Source organism: Pavona decussata, unplaced genomic scaffold (assembly GCF_977016875.1).
Source record: "Pavona decussata unplaced genomic scaffold, jaPavDecu1.1 SCAFFOLD_142, whole genome shotgun sequence".
NCBI classification, from domain to species: Eukaryota; Metazoa; Cnidaria; class Anthozoa; order Scleractinia; family Agariciidae; genus Pavona; species Pavona decussata.
This window is the reverse complement of record NW_028145555.1, coordinates 242,857-263,576: the sequence shown is the minus strand read 5'-3', so window position 1 is coordinate 263,576 and position 20,720 is coordinate 242,857. Positions and strand designations below refer to the sequence as shown.

Here is a 20,720-nt window from a genome sequence, read left to right as displayed (position 1 = left end):
AAAGTTGATGCGGACAACATATTTTACAGTGAAATCGCAAATGGGAGAGGTTTGCGCTTCTTTGAGTTTTCAACAATTCTAAGGCTTTGTTTGGCCGCCATGTTGGATGGCATGACTTTGCCCTCCAAAATCGCGGTCAGAACTGAATGCCACTTGCTGTTGTCTTCCTAAATATTTCTCAATTAGCATACCTCAGTGACCGACTATCGCGTAACGCGCAATCTGATTGGCTACACAGGTGCCGTCTATCGATCGATAGACGGCAGTTTGTCAGAGCGCGCGCGATTTAGCATGCATCATTGCACAAATACATCAAACTTTATGAAATAAAAAGATTTTTTTGCTTCAAAGATCGATCACTGAGGTATGCTAAAACAATTAGACGTCTCGTTCTCGGTTTCTATCGCCTTTGATAGTTGGCTCGGGGCTTCGCCCCTCGCCAACTATCAGCCGATAGAAACCTCGAGCTCACCGTCTTATTGTTAATTGTACCAAAATTTTCTTGTGAACAATATCAAATCATACTTTTTTAATGTGCCATTAACATTGTATAGCAAAATTTGTTTTCATAGGTTTGTGTGTTCTTTCCTAGTGATTTAAGTGTTACAACACTTTCTGTACCACAAGGTCACATAACTTGGCATTTGGACATCTGCGGTCATTTGTCAATCACTATAGAAATATTCTTCCTTTGTCCGCGTTATCCCAGTTTGAACCAATCTCCCGTCAGACGCTGTTAATGCCCAATCCTTGTCGCACTTACCATCAAACTGGTATTACCCGGACAGCATGAATTAATTTAACAAAATAGGCTGCTCATTGCCTGTTTTAGCTTGCTTTTTGGGTATATATCTCTTAAATAAAAATTGAAGATTAACAAACAATTCCAACATTGTCATGTGACCTGATCCAAAATTACCGGTATTTCAAAAGAGGTAAACAGTTTTGCTACAACGATCTTAATTTATTCGGTTGATATAACGTTACTTCCTACTCATCTTTAGGTGTCGAAACATAGGAACTTTCGTTCTAGGTAAAAATGATCTCACACTACCTCCTAATTAATGTTGATGCCGCCTACTTCATGTAGTCACGGTGTCGCAGCTTTGGCTAATTTAATTGCCTTAAGAGTAGCACATGTACTTTAACTACCAAGGAGATGACGCCGAACTGAAAAGGAACTTCCACCAAAAGGCATTTTAAACGAAAGCCGTTTTGATATGAGCTGTCTGGAACAATGTAGAAAGCTCTTAATGTCATTGGTGGTCATCCAACATATACTCATAATTATGCGATTAGATCCCGTGCTGTCCAATAAAGCCCTGTCATGATTAAATGCAGGTGTTCAATCCCATTTGCATTTGTTTTTTCTATTAGTGCTCAATAACTTTAATAAACATTATTTTCGTTTTTGAGGATGGCCTGTCACGGCCTGGAACATGCATTTACGGGTCCAAAGATGTTCAGTATCAATTCGCCGTTCTTTTTTTTTTTTATCTTTTCTCAGAAACACTGAACAAGACAAACAAATCAGTGAAAGTATTGTTTCCACTTTCTTATTTATTAATGGCGGGTGAGAGGAATATGAATGCGAAACGTGATAATAGTTTAGATAAAGACAATTGACTGCTAATAAAATCGAAATCTCCCTTCGGCGTATTGGTGCTAATTTAAACAGTCGGTGTTATCAGTACACGGAAAAATTTCCTACAATTTCACTTCGCTTTGTCTGGGTACGGGAATACCCTTTCTGTTTCTTTTATGTCTTATTTCAGTTCCAAATGGTTTCATCTTGATTGTGCTGTACAGAAACCCTTTGCAATGCTTCAGGAAAGCGTTTTCCGTGTTTTTGGTGTTCATTTGTGCAGTGGATCTCTTTATCGGTATTGTAGTCGCTTTTGGCGATCAAAGAATTCCCCAAGAGGGCGATATTCTACGGATTCTGGGTTACATTAGAGTTAACAGCTCTAGTTTACTGGCAACAGCAATGTCCGTCGACCGCTTTGTGGCAGTTATTTTCCTCCACATCTATCGCCGTAAAATCATGCCTAGGACACTAGTGCTATGCAATGCAGCCATCGTTGTGTTTTCGTCGATCTTTGCCTCACTGCTATTTTCCTGGTATTTCAGTAGATGTTTATCGCTTAATAGACCAACATTTACACGCCACGTTTCCTTTTTCCACAACCACTTTGGCCTATCTGGGAATATTTTACTTTTTGAGGAAGCAATCGCGAGTTTCTCTTCAGAACCAACCGACCTTGTCCAACAACACAGCGGTTCACAGCAGGCGACGAGAAGCAATGGCCAAGAAGGAAAGGAAATTGGCTATAATTTCCTTTTTCATTTTACTGTTTCTTGTTCTTTCTCTGGTCCCATATTTTGTGGCTATCATTATTGAAGTAAATTGTAACAGCTGTGGTGAACAGAACTGGTTTTTCGCGTTGAGAGAATCGTGTGCTGTGTCTGTTTCTCAATTCCACCATTAATCCTTTCTTCACGGCATTTCGTATCAAGGATTTGAAGAAGTCAGTTAGGATTGTTCTGGGTTTGAGCCATCAAGGCAGCGAACCAAGCGCGGATGATTCCCAGCTTCCGACAACTTCAACGAGGAACGCTCGGCTTGTTCTATATGACCTATAATCAGGAAAAACCGTGGTGTAAAACTTTAGCAAAAGCAAAACGAAGCACTACATTGAATTTAATTCGATTTTTTCACATTGATTTGAATTCTTGAATTCTTGAATTCTACTAAGAAGCAGGTGAAAAATGTTTCACCGCTTGCCTGATAAAAAAAAAAAATTGAATTTTATTTGCATTTGATTGTTCCACCTGATTGTAAATTGCGTATGTTTTATTAAAAAAATTTGGCTACTGACGCATGCATTGTGTTCAAAAGTTTCAAGAAGGTAAACAAGAGAAATACATGAAACAACAGGAAAATGATAACAGCATGGCAGTTCTGAGGCCTCTACTCTAGGAACGTATTGACTGAAAGTAAACTTGAGTTAAAAGCTAAATATAGAGACAAGATCTTGATGTTTGACGTTACACTCAACTGTCCGTCAAATAATAATACGAAAAAAATGAAAAGCCACAGGGTAATTCCCAGGCCTACGCGACCTTATCGAGTTAAGGCGAGTCCTATGTCGGAGGCATGGGGTCAAATAAGACAGGGGGAGAGTACCTACCCGAATCCAGACCAGGTCAACAATGTGACAACATGAACTGACAACTTTACTTTACATACTCCAGCTCAAAATTATGGGAAACCGTATCAGCAATTTTGAAACACTCCTCTAGCTGTTGTAACAGTTTTAGAAATAAATCTCATATTTTAAAACTCATCTCCTTCAGTGTCGGTTATAGACCTTTTCTTATTCTTTGTCTTCATGCTCAATAACTTAACTTTCTACCCAGTGCCTCTATCATAAGAAACTAATTAATTACCTGGAAAGCATAGAGAATAATAATTTTATTGAAGTTGTATTTTACTTCTAGTTTTTGTTACTATTTAGTTACCAATGTTTTAGTTAATGTTTAATGATTGCTCAATATTTCCTTCCTGTATGTAATGTTTAAAAAACCAGCAGGAGTGTTCCATTCATTGGGTTTGAAACCACGAGGCGCAGCCGAGTGGTTCTAGATCCGATAAAACACGTGCTTCGATGTTTTTTGAACGGCTTCAAACACATTCCTGAAAAAGCGTGTGTCAATAGTATTCATAACAATTATGCTTTCGTGAACGTTGGAAATTAGCATACGAGAAAAACACCGCATATTAATAAGGAGTGTTTTATCAGCTGATAAAACACCACATACTAATAAGGAGGAGGTTTATCAATATAAAGTTACTGCACGTGATGTATTATCGACCAATTGATAGGTCAATGGCTTATGAACTATTAATGAGTTTTTGAAGTGTAAATAAGCAGCAGCCACCTCGAAAGTTCTGCTACGTTGCCTGCTGTGCACTGATTTCGATGTATATATAAGCTAGTTATAAAACCTGTTTCTATGTTTTGCTCTATTTTTTCTTCCCTCTTGTATTTCTAACCAGATAGTGTGAAATAAAAGAACCTGATTTGACAGTTTGTCCATATTATTATTATACAAGAGCCGCTAAAAAGAGAGAAAACAAAGATAAGACCAAACCGAAGAATGGTGTTTCTTTCCAACATGGTGCCAGTCAGAACTTCAACTTACTGTTGTCTTGTTTAGATATTTCTCAATTATACCAAAATGTTCTTGTGAACAACACCAAATCATATTTTTTTTTTTATGTCCCATTAACAATTTTTAGCAAAATTTGTTTTCGTACAGATGATATATTCAAAGGTTTGTCTGTTCCCTTCGAGTAATTTAAGTATTACTACCTTTTGTACCACAAAATTACATAACCTGGCATTTGGACTGATTCTTCTTTTATTCACGATATCCCAGTTTGCAACAATCTCCCGTCAGACGCTGTTAATGCCCAATCCTTATAATGAATTAATTTAACAAAATAGACCCCTCGTTGCCTGTACTAGCTATTTCCTTGGCGATTCAACTTTTGGATAAAAATTAAAGATAACAAAGAATTCCATCCTTGTCACGTGACCTAATATAAAATTACCGGTATTTCAAACAAAGGTAAATATTTCTACTATTAAGATCGTAATTTATTCGGTTTATAACATTGCTTCCTACTCATCTTTGGGTGTCGAAACAGCAGTTTCGTTCTGAGTAAAAGCGAATTCCCATCATCTCTTAATCTCTTAATCATCTCTCGCAACGTCGGCTAATTGCCCTAGGAGTCGTGGGATGTACTTAAACTGCCAGGGAACTGAGGCCGAACTGAAAAGAAACTTCCACCAAAACGCATTTTAAATCCAAGCCGTTTTGATATGAGCTCTCTGGAACAAAGTACAAAGCTCTAAATGTCATTGGTGGTGAGTCAACATATTCATGATTGTGCGATTAGATCCCATCCTGTCTAAAGGCAGGTGTTCACTCCCATTTGCATTTGTTTGTTTTGTTTTTGGTTTTTTTTTTTTTTTATTAGTACAGTGCTCAATAACTTTTAAAATCATTATTTTGTCTTTTAAGGATGGCCTGGCTAAAAGTTGGCGGATAAATTTGCGTGCATGTCCAAAGACGTTCAGTACAAATATTTTTGATTTGATAAATTTTTTTTGATGTTTTCTCCAAAACACTGAACAAGACAAACGAATTAGTGAAGCTATTGGTTCCGCTTCTTTATTTATTAATGGCGTGTGAGAACAATATGAATGCTAAACGTGATAATAGTTTAGATATAGAAAATTGACTGCTAAAAAAGCGACATCTCCCCTCGGCGTTTTGGTTCAAATTTAAAGAGCCGCTCTTATCAGTACCGCAAAACTTCCTACAATTTCAGTTTATTATGGAACGCGATTTTGAAAAGTCGCTTTGCCTGGGTACGGGAATATCCTTTCTGTTTCTTTTATTTCTTACTTCGGTTCCAAATGGTTTCATCTTGACTGTGCTGTACAGAAACCCTTTGCGATGCTTCAGGAAAGCTTTTTCCGTGTTTTGGGTGTTCATTTGTGCAGTGGATCTCTTTATCGGCATTGTAGTATGTTCTGGGGAAACATTGATGCGATTTCTTTGCGCTTTTGATGATCAAAGAATTCCCCAAGAGGGCGATATTCTACGGATTCTGGGCTACATTGGACTTAACAGCTCTATTTTGCTAGTAACCGCAATGTCCATAGACCGCTTTGTAGCTGTTATTTTCCCCCACTTCTATCGCCGTAAAATCGAGCCTAGGACACTAAAGATGTGCAATGCAGCCATCGTTATGTTTTCGTCGATCTTTGCCCTACTGCAACTTTCTGGCATTTCAGTAGATGTCTACCGTTTAATAGATCAACATTTACACGCGACGTTCCCTCTTTCCACAACTTCCTTGGCCTATCTGGGAATATTTTACTTTTTGAAGAAGCAATCGTGAGTTTCTCTTCAGAACCAACCGACCTTGTCTAACAACACAGCGCTTCACAACAGGCGACGAGAAGCAATGGCCATAAAGGAAAGAAAGTTGGCTATAACTTCCTTTTTCATTTTACTGTTTCTTGTTATTTCTTTGGTCCCATATTTTGTGGCTATTTTAATTGAAGTAAACTGTCATAGCTGTGGCAAACAGAACTGGTTTTTCGCGTTGAGAGAATCGTGTGTTGTGTTCCTATTTCTCAATTCCATCGCCAATCCTTTCTTGATGACATTTCGCATCAACGATTTAAAGAAGTCAGTTAGGATTGTTCTTGGTTTGAGTCATCAAGGCAGCGGACCAAGAGAGGATGGTTCCCACCTCCCGACAACTTCAATGAGGAACAATCGGCTTATTCTATATGACCTGTAATCAGGAAAAACCTTGATGTAAAACTTTAATGGTTTGACTCATCTTTTAAAAACAAAAAGAAAAAACAGAAGCAAAACAAACCAATACAATTAAAAAATTCTGATTCTTTAGCACTACATGCAAAATTGGTTTTAATTCTAATGTGGAGTAGATTATAACTGTTTCGCGACTTGCCTGATAATAAAAATAATTCGAATTTTATTTGCATTTCGGTCTTCCACCTGAATGTAAATTGCGTCTGTTTAATTAGAAAAATATGGCCACCTACACATGCATTATGTGTTCAAAAGTTTCAAGAAGGTAAACAAGGAAAACACATTAAGCAACAGGAAAATGATGACGACTTAGCGGTTCTGAGGCCTCTACTCTAGGAACTTATTGACTGAAAGTAAACTCTGGTGAACGGGGAAAAAAAACTACAAGATCTTAATTTCAGCTCCATGTTTGACGCGTCACACTCACATGTCCGTCAAATAATAATACGAAAACCTGAAAAAGCCACAGAGTAATTCCCAGGCTTACGCGACTTTATCGCATTAAGGTGAGTCTTTTGTCGGAGGTATGGGGCCAACTGTGAGCGGGTTAGTACCTACCCGAATACAGACCAGGTCGACAATGTGGCAACATTCGCTTCAAAATTATGGGAAACCGTATCAGCAAATTTGAAACACTTTTCTAGTTCTCCTAACAGTTTTAGAAATAAATCTAACATTTCAAAACTCGTCTCCTTCAGTGTCGGTTATACAGCATTTCTTTTTCTGCTTCTTCAATAACATTTACTTCTACCCATTGCCTACCTACCTTCATTATAAGAAAATTAATGAATTACCTGGATAGCATAGTGTATTATAATTTTATTGAAGTTGTATCTAACCTCTAGCTTTTGTTACAGTAACTAGTTACTTACCATTTTTTAATTAATATTTAATGATTGCTCCAAATTTATCTCCTTTATGTATAAATTAACAGAAGCCATCTCAAAAGTTCTCCTACTTTGCCTGCTGTACACTGATTTCAATGTATATATTTATTAGTTATATAACCTGTATCTATGCTTTCTGTATTTTTTTCTTCTCTCTTGTATTTCTAACCAGATGGTGTGAAATAAAATGATTTCATTTGACAGTTTGTCCATATTATTATCATATAACGGCCACCAAACAAGGCAACAAAGATAAGACCAAACCGAAGAATGTGTTTCTTTCCAACATGGTGCCAGTCAGAACTTCAACTTACTGTTGTCTTGCTAGATATTTCGCAATTATACCAAAATGTTCTTGTAAACAACACCAAATAATATTAATTTTTAATGTCCCATTAGCAACTTTTAGCAAAATTTGTTTTCCGAAATATGATATTCATAGGTTTGTCTGTTCCTTCTGAGTGATTTGAGTGTTACTACCTTTTGTTCCACAAACGTACACAACTTGCCATTAAGACGTCTATCGTCATTTGTCAATCCTTAAAGAAATATTCTTCTTTTGTCCATGGTATCCTAGTTTGCAACAATCTCCCGTCAGAAGCTGTTAATGCCCAATCACTTACCATCATACTGATATACCGACCACAAGAATTAATTTAACAAAATAGACTCCTCGTTGCCTTTATTAGCTATCTATTTGGAATTCCACTTTTGAATGAACATTGAAGATTAACAAACAATTCCATCCTTGTCACGTGACCTAATATAAAATTACCGTTATTTTAATCTTTTTTTTTTCGCTATAAAGATCCTAATCTACTCGGTTAATAACATTACTTCCTACTCATCGTCGGGCGTCGAAACATAGCAACTTTCGTTCTAAGTAAAAACGACCTCACATTATCTCTTAATTAATGTTGAAGCCACCTACTTAATGTAGTCATAGATATCGCAGCGTCGGCTGATTGCCCTAAGAGTCGTGGGATGTACTTTAACTGCCAGGGAACTGACGCCAAACTGAAAAGGAACTTCCACCAAAAGGCACTTCAAATCCAAGCCGTTTTGATATGAGCTGTCTGGAACAAAGTAGAAAGCTCTAAATGTCATTGGTGGTGATTAAACATTAATTCATGATTGTGCAATTAGATCCCATCCTGTCTAAAGGCAGGTTTTCAATCCCATTTGCATTTTTTTTTTTCTATTAGTGCTCAATAATTTTTTTAAAGGCTTAATGGGTTGGCGGATAAATTTATGTGTCCAAAGATGTTCAGTTTAAATTTGTCGTTAATTTTCTGATGTTTTCTCCAATATGCTGAACAAATCAACCAAATTGGTGAAGCTACTGGTACCGCTTGTATATTTATAAATGGCGTGTGAGAAAAATATGAATGCAATACCTGATAATATAATGTAATCTAAAATGTGTATGACACTGACTTGTAAAACGTTAAAAACCAAACGTTTACAAAAACTTTAACAAGACACTCACGTGATCTGTTCTCTCGCGCGGTGATCGTTCGTTACGCGTCATGATTGTAGCACACGCATACTGTGAACCGTTAGATAAGCGTTTGCTTATTTGTCATTTTTTTAAACCGACGAAGGCCGAAGATTTTTGGCCGAAACGTCTTGTTAAAGTTTTTATAAACGTTTGGTTTTTAGCGTTTTACAAGTCAGTGTCATACACATTTTAGATTACATTATGTCCATTATGTCTATTTACGGGTCCTAACACGTTCAGTATAAATATGTCGTTCATTTTTTGATGTTTTCTCCGAAACACTGAACAAGACAAACGAATTAATGAAGCAATTGGTACCGCTTGTTTATTTATTAATGGCGTGTGAGAAGAATATTAATGCGACACATGATAACAGTTTAGATATTGAAAATTGACTGCTAAAAAAGCAACATCTCCCCTCGGCGTTTTGGTGCAAATTTAAAAAGCCGGTGTTATCAGTACCGCAAAATTTCCTACCATTTCAGTTTATTATGGAACGCGATTTTGAAAAGTCGCTTTGTCTGGGTACGGGAATATCCTTTCTGTTTCTGTTAATTCTTATTTCAGTTTCCAATGGTTTCATCTTGATTGTGCTGTACAGAAACCCTTTGCGATGCTTCAGGAAAGCGTTTTCCGTGTTTTTGATATTCATTTGTGCAGTGGATCTCTTTATCGGCATTGTAGTATGTTCTGGGGAAACCCTGATGAGATTTCTTTGCGCTTTTGGCGATCAAAACATTCCCCAAGAGGGCGATATTCTAAGGATTCTGGGCTACATTGGAGTTAACAGCTCTATTTTACTGGCAACAGCAATGTCCGTCGACCGCTTTGTTGCTGTTATTTTCCCCCACTTCTATCACCGTGAAATCAAGCCTAGGACACTAGTGCTATGCAATGCAGCCATCGTTGTGTTTTCGTCGATCTTTGCCTCATTGCAACTTTCTGGTATCTCAGTAGATGTCTACCATTTAATAGATCAACATTTACACGCGACGTTTCCTCTTTCCACAACCACTTTGGCCTATCTGGGAATATTTTACTTTTTAAGGAAGCAATCGCAAGTTTCTCTTCAGAACCAACCGACCTTGCCTAACAACACAGCGCTTCACAGCAGGCGACGAGAAGCAGTGGCCAAAAAGGAAAAAAAGTTGGCTATAACTTCCTTTTTTATTTTGCTTTTTCTTGTTATTTCTCTGGTCCCATTATATGTGGCTATCATAATTGAAGTAAACTGTCATAGCTGTGGCAAACAGAACTGGTTTTTCTCGTTGAGAGAATCCTGTGTTGTGTTCCTGTTTTTCAATTCCACCGTCAATCCTTTCTTGACGGCATTTCGTATCAAGGATTTGAAGAACTCAGTTAGGATTTTACTTGGTTTGAGTCATCAAGGCATCGAACTAAGCCGGCGGACGATTCCCACCCCCCGACAACTTCAACGAGAAACACGTCTTGCTCTATATGACCGATAATCAGGAAAAACCGTGGTGTAAAACTTTACTGGTTTGACTCATCTTTTAGGCACGAAAAGAAAAAACGAAAGCAAAACGAACCACTACAATGAAATTTTATTCGATTTAAAATTGTGATTTTTTTTTTTTGCACTGCATGTAACATTGCCTTTAATTCTAATAAGGAACAGGTGAAAACTGTTTCGCGACTTGCCTTATAATAAAAACAATTCGAATTTTATTTGCATTTGGGTTTTCCACCTGAATGTAAATTGCGTATGTTTTATTAGAAAAATATGGCAGCTTACGCATGCATTGTGTGTTCAAAAGTTTCAAGGTAAACAAGGAAAATGCATCAAACAGTAGGAAAATGAGAACGTGGCGGTTCTGAGGCCTCTACTCTAGGAACTTATTGACTGAGAGCTCGTTTAAATGGTTGTTTTGTTGGTTTTTGACGAATAGATATAGGAATATCATTCCAGTAATAGCATCCAATAATTGTTGTGCAAAATTTTCTTAATATTTATTTTAAAAGGACTAGGATTCAGATGTTGTAGGAAAGCAATTGAAGTTGCGTTATTATGTTGCTCAGGTACTAGGGAAAGGGTGAAATTGGAAGGCTTTCCATCTACAATATAATCAGAAAAAAAGTTGGCAGGTGTTAAAGTTGACGATGTCAGGTAGCTTGATAAGAGCAAGATTTACATAATAAGGGGTGATATGATAACGAAGCGGGACGTTATTAACGATTCTAACTGCATTGTTTTGTAACTTTACCAGTGTTGCTAAGGGTGCCTCATAGTTATTTCCCCACAATACGCAACCACAGGTTAGATAGGAATATACAAGTGTATAATTGATACTTATAAGTCACTGGTTTGTAACATGACGTTTAAGTTTTGTGACAATATATACTATATACACAATACTATTTACACAATTTATCAGCGGAGCCGCAGGCGCGCGCAGCGGAGCCCCATAGCTAAGAGAATTTGGTAACCCGTGAATGCGAGAAATTTTGGTTTGGATATGACGTCATTTCTGTCCATCCGACCGTCCGACCGTCCGTCCGTACGCAGTCCCACAATGCTAATGCGCCCGTGTTTGTTTGGCGGGAAGTTGCATGGCGAGATAGTTTGGCAAGATGCGTTTACAACAGAAATGCTAAAGAACAAAAAACACAAAGACAATTTAAACGTATTTTTTGGATCTGTTAACAAACGTGGAAAGAAGAGAAAGAGAGAGAAAAAGAAAACAAAAAAGCGGAGACGATCAAGCAAAGTTGAACGTGGAAGAGAGCGACGGATAGCAAGTTAGAGCAGGCCGACCGGAAAAGAAAAGTAAGCTTAAGTTTAAAGAAGCCTCACATTTGCCTATATCACCCGTTCGTGATCAGTTATGGTAACTTTTAGAACTCTAAAATAGCTTTACATAGACACTTCAATCGCTTTCGATACCAGCAATATTCGAGAAGTTAATTTTGAAAAAATTGTTTCGTGGCCGTGTGTTTTTTCGTTCGCAGCGCACGGCCCTTAAAGGGGAAGTATCATGGGATTTTTGATATCTTTTGTTAAAAACGATGAAATAAGACCTTCAATTACCTTCCAAATAATTCTAGAACGACGAGAGGAACGAAATCAACTCAATTCTTGAAAGAAACAACTTGTGATCTGGTCTAGCGCATTTTGGAAACAAAAATGCGAGAACTTGAAAAATATTAGCCTAATATTTTTCAGGTTTCAATCCAAACCGGCCTACTCTGTCTCTGGGTAGAGGCACTAATCGACAGTTTTATTGCACTGGGGTGATAATTGTTAACAAACTTGACAATTATTTCCTTGTTTCTGCTGACAGTCAAAAATTTTTGGGTTTTGAAGTGACAGCAATTTTTCGTGATACTTCCCCTTTAAGCTTATAGATGTGTTTGTAAACAAACACAAGTTTCAAAGTTCTGAAATAATTCTACCAAACACCAAAGAGTACGTTTCGGTATTCTCCTTTTCTTAAACTTAGAGACTAGAATTATTACTAATTAAGAGCAGAATTGACACAGTTTTTAATATCCAATAATTTTTCGCCGGGAGCTTACTTGCTCTCGCAAAAAATACCATTTTTACGTGATTACAACGGCCGTTTCAACAGATCATTTGTAAACCAAAAGGTTTCTTCCCGGAAAAAAATCGATAACTTTCCTTTCTGTTGCGTGTTCAAGCTTTACACAGATATTTTAGTCGTTTATTAAATTCTCGATACCATCGATATTCGTGTAGAAATTAATTTTTGAACATTCTGTTTCGTGGCCGTGTTTATTTCATTCGCACCTTTCGGCATTCATGTGTTTGTAAACACACATAAGTTTAAAAGCTCTGAAATAATTCTACCAAACACCAAAGACTATTTTCCCGTATTCTCCATTTGTTAACGTTTATTTAGAGACTAGCTAGAATTATTACTATAGGACCAGAATTGACACAGTTTTGGATTTCCAAACATTTTTCCCCGGGAGCTAACTTGCTCTCGCAGAAAATGTCATGTTTACGTGATTCCGACGGCCGTTTACAGATCATTTGTAAACGAAAATGCTTTCTTCCAGGCAACAATCGATAATTTTATTTATGTTATGTGTTTAAAGCTTTACGCAGATGCTTTTATCGTTTATTAAATTCTCGATACCATCGATATTCGTTTAGATATTAATTTTTGTACAATATTGTTTCGTGGCCGTGTTTTTTTCATTCGCACCACACGGCTCCCATGCGTTTGTAAACAGACACAATTTTAAAAGCTCTGAAATAATTCTACCATACACCAAAGACTATTTTCCCGTATTTTCCATTTGGTTGACGAGACTAGAATTATTACTATAGGAGCAGAATTGACACAGTTTTGAATTTCCAAACATTTTCCCCCGGGCCGGTAACTTGCTCTTACACAAAAAAAAATATTATCATGACGTGTAATTCGACGGCCGTTTAAAAATCATTTGTAAACGAAAATTCTTTCTTCCAGTACATGTATTTCCTTAGATTGGTTCTCGCAACTGTTAAACAGAGATCTCGACTCGTCTTGAAGAGATGGGGAAAACTACCTGAGAAAATCCGAGCTCGCACTGAAGTGCCTCGAGAAATTTTAGCTATCTGGCAGACAAAAAGATAGACGGAACTCGTACAAAGTAATTGTTCTCAGAAACATCAGATCTAGAGCCGCTTGAAAAACCGTTTAGTTTCATAAAAGATCCAGAGTTCTTGCAAGCAACAAGGCACTAGATGCGTTTGTCAAAACACTGAGGAAAGATCGTGAAATTGCTTGCGTAGTAAACAAAGAAACACTCACCCGAGAAATCGTTGAAAAGCATTTCCAGTCTTTCAGCTCGGCCCAGCTGACACAACAAATCCTTCGTGGCTTCAATATACTACTTGGCTTTAGCTTTTGGTGCTAGAAATTTTTAGAAAATCTTGCCAGAGCGATTGGCGCACAAGACGAGTACTCAATTTTTTACTGAGCTTGATGCAAAACGCTCTCGATTTCATTCAAACTTGAACAAAGTTGCCACTTTCATTCATGCCGGTCCGCGCGCGGGAAAATGTTACAAGTTTCTTTTTTTCTTTTGACAAATAAAGTTCAGCTTTTCTGCTATAAATCTGTGCTAAGTTATCAATGTGTTGAATAATAAAACAATTATCCTGCTCAATCTTGCGAAATATCGCCTGATTTTAGCCAACTCGGCCTACGGCCTCGTCGGCTAAGTATCAGGCGATACTTGTTCCGCGCAATGTCGTAGGATAATTGCTAATTGTAAGAAGAAGTAGCGAGTTAAAAGCACTTGCATGGTCGCCATGACTGATTTCAGTTTCTCAACTGAGCAAATGTCAATCCTATCCAAGTTTTTAGCTTTGACACAAATAATCCGGCTTCTGCTGATTCCTGTAAGAAACACGAAAACTAACGTTTAGGAATTCCCTTTCTAGCTGCAGCACTTGATTTTCATGTATTTGTGGTACAAACAACCCGGCTTAAACAATCGAACTCCAAAGAACTTGAAAGAAGTCGTTGTTTTTGGACACAAAATTAAGAAACCAACGGAATGTAGAACTGGCGTGTTCAGCCAGCCTCTATTGTAACAAATCAGCATTAAAAAAAATTTGCCCTCTGCATTGCATTGTTATTGTCTGGGCAGTTTGCTGCATATACACTAAAAATATAACTGCAGAAAGGATGAGAAACTGGTAAGGTTATTACGTTCATACACTAAGCAGATTTTTATAAATGCTATGAAAAAAATTGGAGCTCCGCTTTTAGGCTTGGCTAAATATATATATTACACCAGGCATCGTGACCAGTTACGACTGCCGCAAGCTAAAACAACCAAGTACCAGGGAAGCTTCAGGATTAATGGTGCGCGTGTTTACAATTCTTTGCCGCGTAATATTAGATCAGCAACTGACTTTAGTATGTTCAAATCCCTGGCGAAACGCCACTTCAAGCGCTTCTGTACGGAATCCCATTAATAAAAGTGGGTCTCTATGTATTTTATTAGTGTGCTATTTTGTATTGATTTTCTGTTATTTGTTTATTTCCTATTTAACCAGGACTCTGTTTAAACTAACTATGCTAAACCAGATTTCCTGCATAAATATATAAATAAAAAACACTTTTGCTAATTTTGCTACTTATATAATCAATGTGATCTTGCCAAGACAATATGATCATGTGGTGTAAATAAAAAAAAAACTCTTTGACTGAAAGTAAACTGGGGTTAAAATCTAAACATAGCGACAAGATTTTAATGTCAGCTCCATGTTTGACGTTACACTCAACTGTCCGTCAAATAATAATACAAAAAACTGTAAAGCCACAGGGTAATTCCCAGGCCTGCGCGACCTTATCGAGTTAAGGTGAGTCTTATGTCAGAGGCATGGGGCCAAATAAGATAGCGGGAGAGTACCTACCCGAATCCAGACCAGGTTAACAATGCGGCAACATGAACTGACAACTTTACTTTACATACTCCAGCTTCAATTTTTTTGGAAACCGTATCAGCAAATTTGAAACACTTCTTTAGCTCTTCTAACACTTTAAGAAATTAATCTCACATTTCAAAACTCATCTTCTTCTGTGTCGGTTATAGAGCCTTTCTTATTCTGCTTTTTCAATAACATTACTTTCTACCCAGTGCCTACAAACCTTTATCATAAGAAAGTTATGAATTACGTGGAAAGCATAGTGTAAAATAATTTTTATTTAAGTTGTATCTTGCCTATAGTTTTTGTTACCATTTAGTTACCATTTATTAATTAATGTTTAATGATTGCTCAAACCTGTCTAACCTGTATCTTTGTTTACTGTATTTTTCTCCCCTCTTGTATTTCTAACCAGATAGTGTGAAATAAAATGATTTGATTGAACAGTTTGTCCAAATTATTGCACAACAGCCGCTAAACAAGGGAACAAAGATAAGATCAAGGCTGAGAATGGTGTTTCTTTCCAACATGATGCCAGTCAAAACTTCAACATACTGTTGTCTTGCTAAATATTTCTCAATTATACCAAAATGTTCTTGTGAACAACACCAAATCATATTTTTTATGTCCCATTAACAATTTTTTTAAAGGTTTGTCTGTTCCTTCCGAGTAATTTAAGTGTTACTACCTTTTTTACCACAAACTTACATAACTTAGCATTTGGATTGATGATCGTCAGTCATTTGTCAATCCTTACAGAAATATTTTTCTTTTCTCCGCGGTATCCCAGCAGCTTGCAACAATCTCCCGTCAGAAGCTGTTAAGAGAGAATGTCTGTGAAGACCGCGTGATATCAGTAAAATGTGGCACATGCTTCAAAAATTCAAAATCTTCATATTTCGCTCAGAGATACCCTATGATAAACCAACAAACGTGATATATTTTTTTTGTTCAAAGCTGGCTGTATTTTCAAGAAAATTCTCAAAAACTGTAACGGGCGCCGACCGTCATAAAATGGCGGAAATTAGTGCGTCGAGTAACAACACAAGAAATTCGCTCGTGTAAAGCGCAAAAGCACGGTTTTTTCAAATTGGTATATTTGTGTAAGAGACACTGGCAAATGATTCAAGTCTAAAAGCAGGATTGTTTACCTAACTGGGAATGCACGGCAAGAGTTTAAAAATCACCAATATTTCATTGTTTAAAAATCTCATTTTGGAGCAGTTTTTCAATAAACGTTTTTCCCATGCGGTATAACTCAGAAGCGCTTGAAATTAAAGCTGTGATTAGTGGAAATAGTCTTCTTTTCAAGGATATGAAAATTAGTCTGGGGCTCTTAACTTCTGCAGGGAAAAAACACGCTCTATGTCGAGAAAATCACAAACTCCACTTGTCAACAAACACAAGTAATCGAATTAGAGTCTGCTATCGAAGCCAATATTCCAAGCAAATCTTGGTGCTTAGCACCGTATTTGATTTGAAAGTCAACATTACAAGTTTACCTTGCAAAACTTGTAGCTGTAGATTGCTTTTCATCGCCACTCTCCCTTCAAAATTGTTATCTTCCCTTCGACCATGTTTACCAAAAGCACAAGTAATCAACAACCATACGTATGACTCCTGCATGAAACATTACAGTTCCTGACAGATTCAACCATATTTGAGTCTCCACACAGCTATAGCAAATAAGGTAACTCAATTGTACGATTAAGAACGATGATGCGATTATCTATAGTCGCAGAAGAAGAAATTTTGCAGCCCGAAGACGCACACAAGAGGAATCGTCTGTAGAATGAGACGATCATGTTTGTCACGCAATGAGACCGAGCGCGCAGGACCCCCAACAAAATTAACAACCAGATGATATTTTTTCCGCGGCAGTTTGTCTGCGTCCGACTTCAAGCTTAAAATCCCCTAGCTGACATGGTACTAAATCTGTTACCAGATTTTTATCTTTTAGGATGGGATTTTTTAGTACAAATGTTTTACAAGCAGATGCTTTTTAAATCGTGCACGTGCAGTGGACAGAACGGGTACCACTGGGGGGGGGGGGGGGGGGGCTGGTGTCAAATGGGCACACCATGTCCGGCCTTGCCTGACTTTATCGACGAGACTAAAACAACAAAAGATAACCGCATTTAAAGGCAATTACAATTACTTCTTTACGATAAGAAAGTTCGCGCTTTATGTAAGCTACGCTCAAATAAATCAACCATTTATTAAAATCATCTTTTACATTATTCAGATGCACACTACCCGCGTTTTGCGAAAGCTATTCAAGGCGGGTAGTGTAACACGGGCCGGTGGTGTAAGTGTCGCCTGAAGGTTAGCCTAACAGTGGTATAAATGCCACCAATGCTTTTAGCACTCAGCTTGTAAGGCCAATGAAGAACATACTTAAAGCAAAAAGCAGATAAGAGCCCGGAAAACGAATCTTATTGCTGGCAGATGCAGCCTAGACAAAGTGACTGAATCTTTTTCATGTAAGGCTGTTTGCGATGAACTGATGTGTCAGTGACATGCTAAAAGACAAACAAATGTCCTTTAGAAGGACAACATTTTCAATGCCCTTTGTAACATCAGCTAGGCTTAGCTTGAGCTACACAGTTCCATATGGCCGATGAATCCGGATTAATTGCAATTTACAGTCACGGCATATTCCTACCCAAAGCAACGATAATTATTAGGATAACTGTGCTCCTGAAAACAAAAAAAAAACAAAAAGTTTCTAGAATAATATTAAGCACCGCAGGGTTCTAACCACGGCCGCACCCATACTCATGGTCAGAGATATTTAGAGAAGAAGGTTAGACCCTCAAATGGTTCGGATGGCCACGTTGAAATTTTTTATGGCGGCCCCGTCTCCAATTTGGAGATGTAAAATAACCACTGTAATGAGCCCTGGATATGACCACTCTCAGTACTAGCGATTAGTCCGAAGGGCTTCTGAGGGAATATAATGAGACTACAAAATTGTGTAACTGTCAGAGTTCAGTTTATTTGAGAGAACTTAACGGAATTCTTCACAGATTAGTAGCTACGGCTATAAAAAGTATCCATAATAATAATAATAATAATAATAATAATAATAATAATAATAATAATAATAATAATAATAATAATAATAATAATAAAAGCATAAGCGTTGCATTTATAGTTGGGTTTCCAGGAAAATAAGCATGTTGGTTTCATTTACGGAAAAAATTTCAGTTCGTGATAAACATTATAATTAAATTATCGCACACCAAAAACAGGCTAGTTATTAAAAATGCGAGCTTCTTGTTGCAAGTATATGTTAATTTTTTCCGACTTACGGCTTTTCGCTCAGTTTGAAAATAAGACACAACTTTTAAATTTCATATTGACCTTCCCCTAACATGAATTAGCAAAACTACGTTGCCTTACGGGAAAATTTGTACCTGTTGGCTCTGGTACGTCTTAGATAGTCTCCGAAAGCGCCTTGTTAATACCGCGGTCAGCCTTGCGCGATTTCCCTTTGGCGTAGCTCGATAAGGTATCGTTGGGAACCTCTCCACCACCCATTGCCCAAAGAGGAGGGATGAACTGGACAGATAGTCATGCCCGAAATGTCACAAGGTGCAGTGAAAACTGAAGCCCGTGCAAAAATTAAGTTGATCTCCGACTCTACATCACTTACGCCGACAGACTGTGTGTGTGCTGAGATGCTTTTTCCACATGAAAGCAACGGGAGGATAAGGGCACTTTTTTTCTTTTGCTCGACTTCGTTTATCTTGGGAGCACTGTCCCCCAGCTAACCTCTGAAAAGAGCAATTGATATCCATTTCATATGTTATCCGGAAGGACAACGTGGCTGCGCGATCATCTGTTTGTTTAAAAAATTTGAATGACGCGATGGTGATTATATCATTAGGATTGGTTCACCTTATTAAATTTGGTTTTCTTTAGTGTTACGTGCTCACGCTTTTCCCTCCCCATCATTTTATTACTACTTTCCTTCTTCTAAATTTTACATTTGTTTATTTCCTTCATTTCCTCCTTTGTTTGCTTACAAGTTCGTTTTCTTTGTTTCTTTTTTTCTTTCTATCGTTCGGGCTGCTTGTCTGTCGGTCGGTGGTTCTTTCTTCCTTAACCTATCTCGTTCTTTTTGGCGTTTTTTCCATTTGTTTTAAGAATTTTAGATCACAGAGTGTCTTTTTTAACAAACCAAAATTATTTCCTTATCCGCAAAACTTGTGTAACACCTGAAGGAATATTGGTAACCAAGCCTTCCTTGTAAGGAGTGTGATATGTCATTGCGTGACATACAAATGATATGTATCGATTGAAGAAGTCAAAACGACAGTGTCGCTCAGTAATCGAAAATCTCGCTCAGTGGTCATTTTTTTACAATGAAACAAGGTCAGTTGTACGTTAGAGAAAGATAGCAGATATGGTGTATTTGAAACTGCGAAGAATAGCGCCGATGTTTGTACAAGAGCCACCCAGGTACGGTTCAGATAGTTGTTGATTTCGTAAACTCGCTGTCAGAGGGAAGATGGTAATTTTGAAGAGAAAGTAGGAATGAAAACCAATCTACAGCTACTGTTTTAGCAAGGTAAACTTGTAATGTTGACCTTCTAATCAAATAGGTGCTAAGCACTAAGATTTGCTTGGAATATTGGCTTCGATAACAGAGACAAATTCGATTATTTGTGTTTTTTGACAAGTGGAGTTTGTGATTTTCTCGACATAGAGCATGGTTTTTTCGTGCATAAGTTAAAAGCCCCAGACTAATTTTTATAGCCTTGAAAAGAACACTATTTTCACTAATCACAACCTTAATCTCAAGCGCTTCTGAGTTATACCGCATAATAAAAATGTTTATTGAAAAACTGCTCAAAAATGAGATTTTTAAACAATGAAATATTGGTGATTTTCAAACTCTTGCCGTGTATTCCCAGTGAAGTAAACAATCCTGGTTTTAGACTTGAATCATTTGCCAATGACTCTTACACAAATCTACCAATTTGAAAAAACCGTGCTTCCTTTTGCGCTTTGCACGAGCGAAGTGCTTGTGTTGTTACTCGACGCACTAATTTCCGCCATTTTGTGACGGTCGGCGCCCGTTACAGTTATTGGTAATTTTCTGGAAAACAAAAGCAGAGCTGAACATAAGAAATACACGACGTTTATTAACTCATCATAGAGTATGTCTGAGCAAAATATGAGGGTAGTCAATTTTTGAACCCTGTGCCATCACTCACTCGGTCATGAAAAAAAGGCGCTCTTAATGCCCAATCCTTTTATCACTTACCATCATACTGATATACCGACAACATGAATTAATTTAACAAAATAGACCCCTCGTTGCCTTTATTAGCTATCTATTTGGGATTCCACTTTTGAATAAAACATAGCAATTTTCGTTCAAAGTAAAATTGAGCTCACGTCATCTCTTAATTAATGTTGATGCCACCTACTTAATGTAGTCATAGATATCGCAGCATCCGCTAATGGCCCTAAGAGTTGTGGGATGTACTTT

The 20,720-nt window shown here is 37.5% G+C and overlaps 1 protein-coding gene and 1 pseudogene across 1 annotated transcript; both read left to right on the top strand.

The window, feature by feature from the left end:
- The first annotated feature begins 5,322 nt into the window (after nt 1-5,322).
- LOC146466660 (uncharacterized) lies at nt 5,323-6,586 on the top strand (annotated as a pseudogene).
- A 2,589-nt stretch (nt 6,587-9,175) lies between these two features.
- On the top strand, nt 9,176-10,552 carry LOC146466659 (uncharacterized). Its single transcript, XM_085126977.1, has one exon. It carries the CDS (start codon nt 9,300-9,302, stop codon nt 10,275-10,277), a length of 978 nt encoding a protein of 325 aa, XP_084983103.1. The 5' UTR covers nt 9,176-9,299; the 3' UTR covers nt 10,278-10,552.
- Nucleotides 10,553-20,720: the final 10,168 nt, after the last annotated feature.

Bases quoted from the DNA above. Each gene is read 5' to 3' on its own strand.
- LOC146466659 (XM_085126977.1), top strand. From the start codon at position 9,300: ATGGAACGCGATTTTGAAAAGTCGCTTTGTCTGGGTACGGGAATATCC.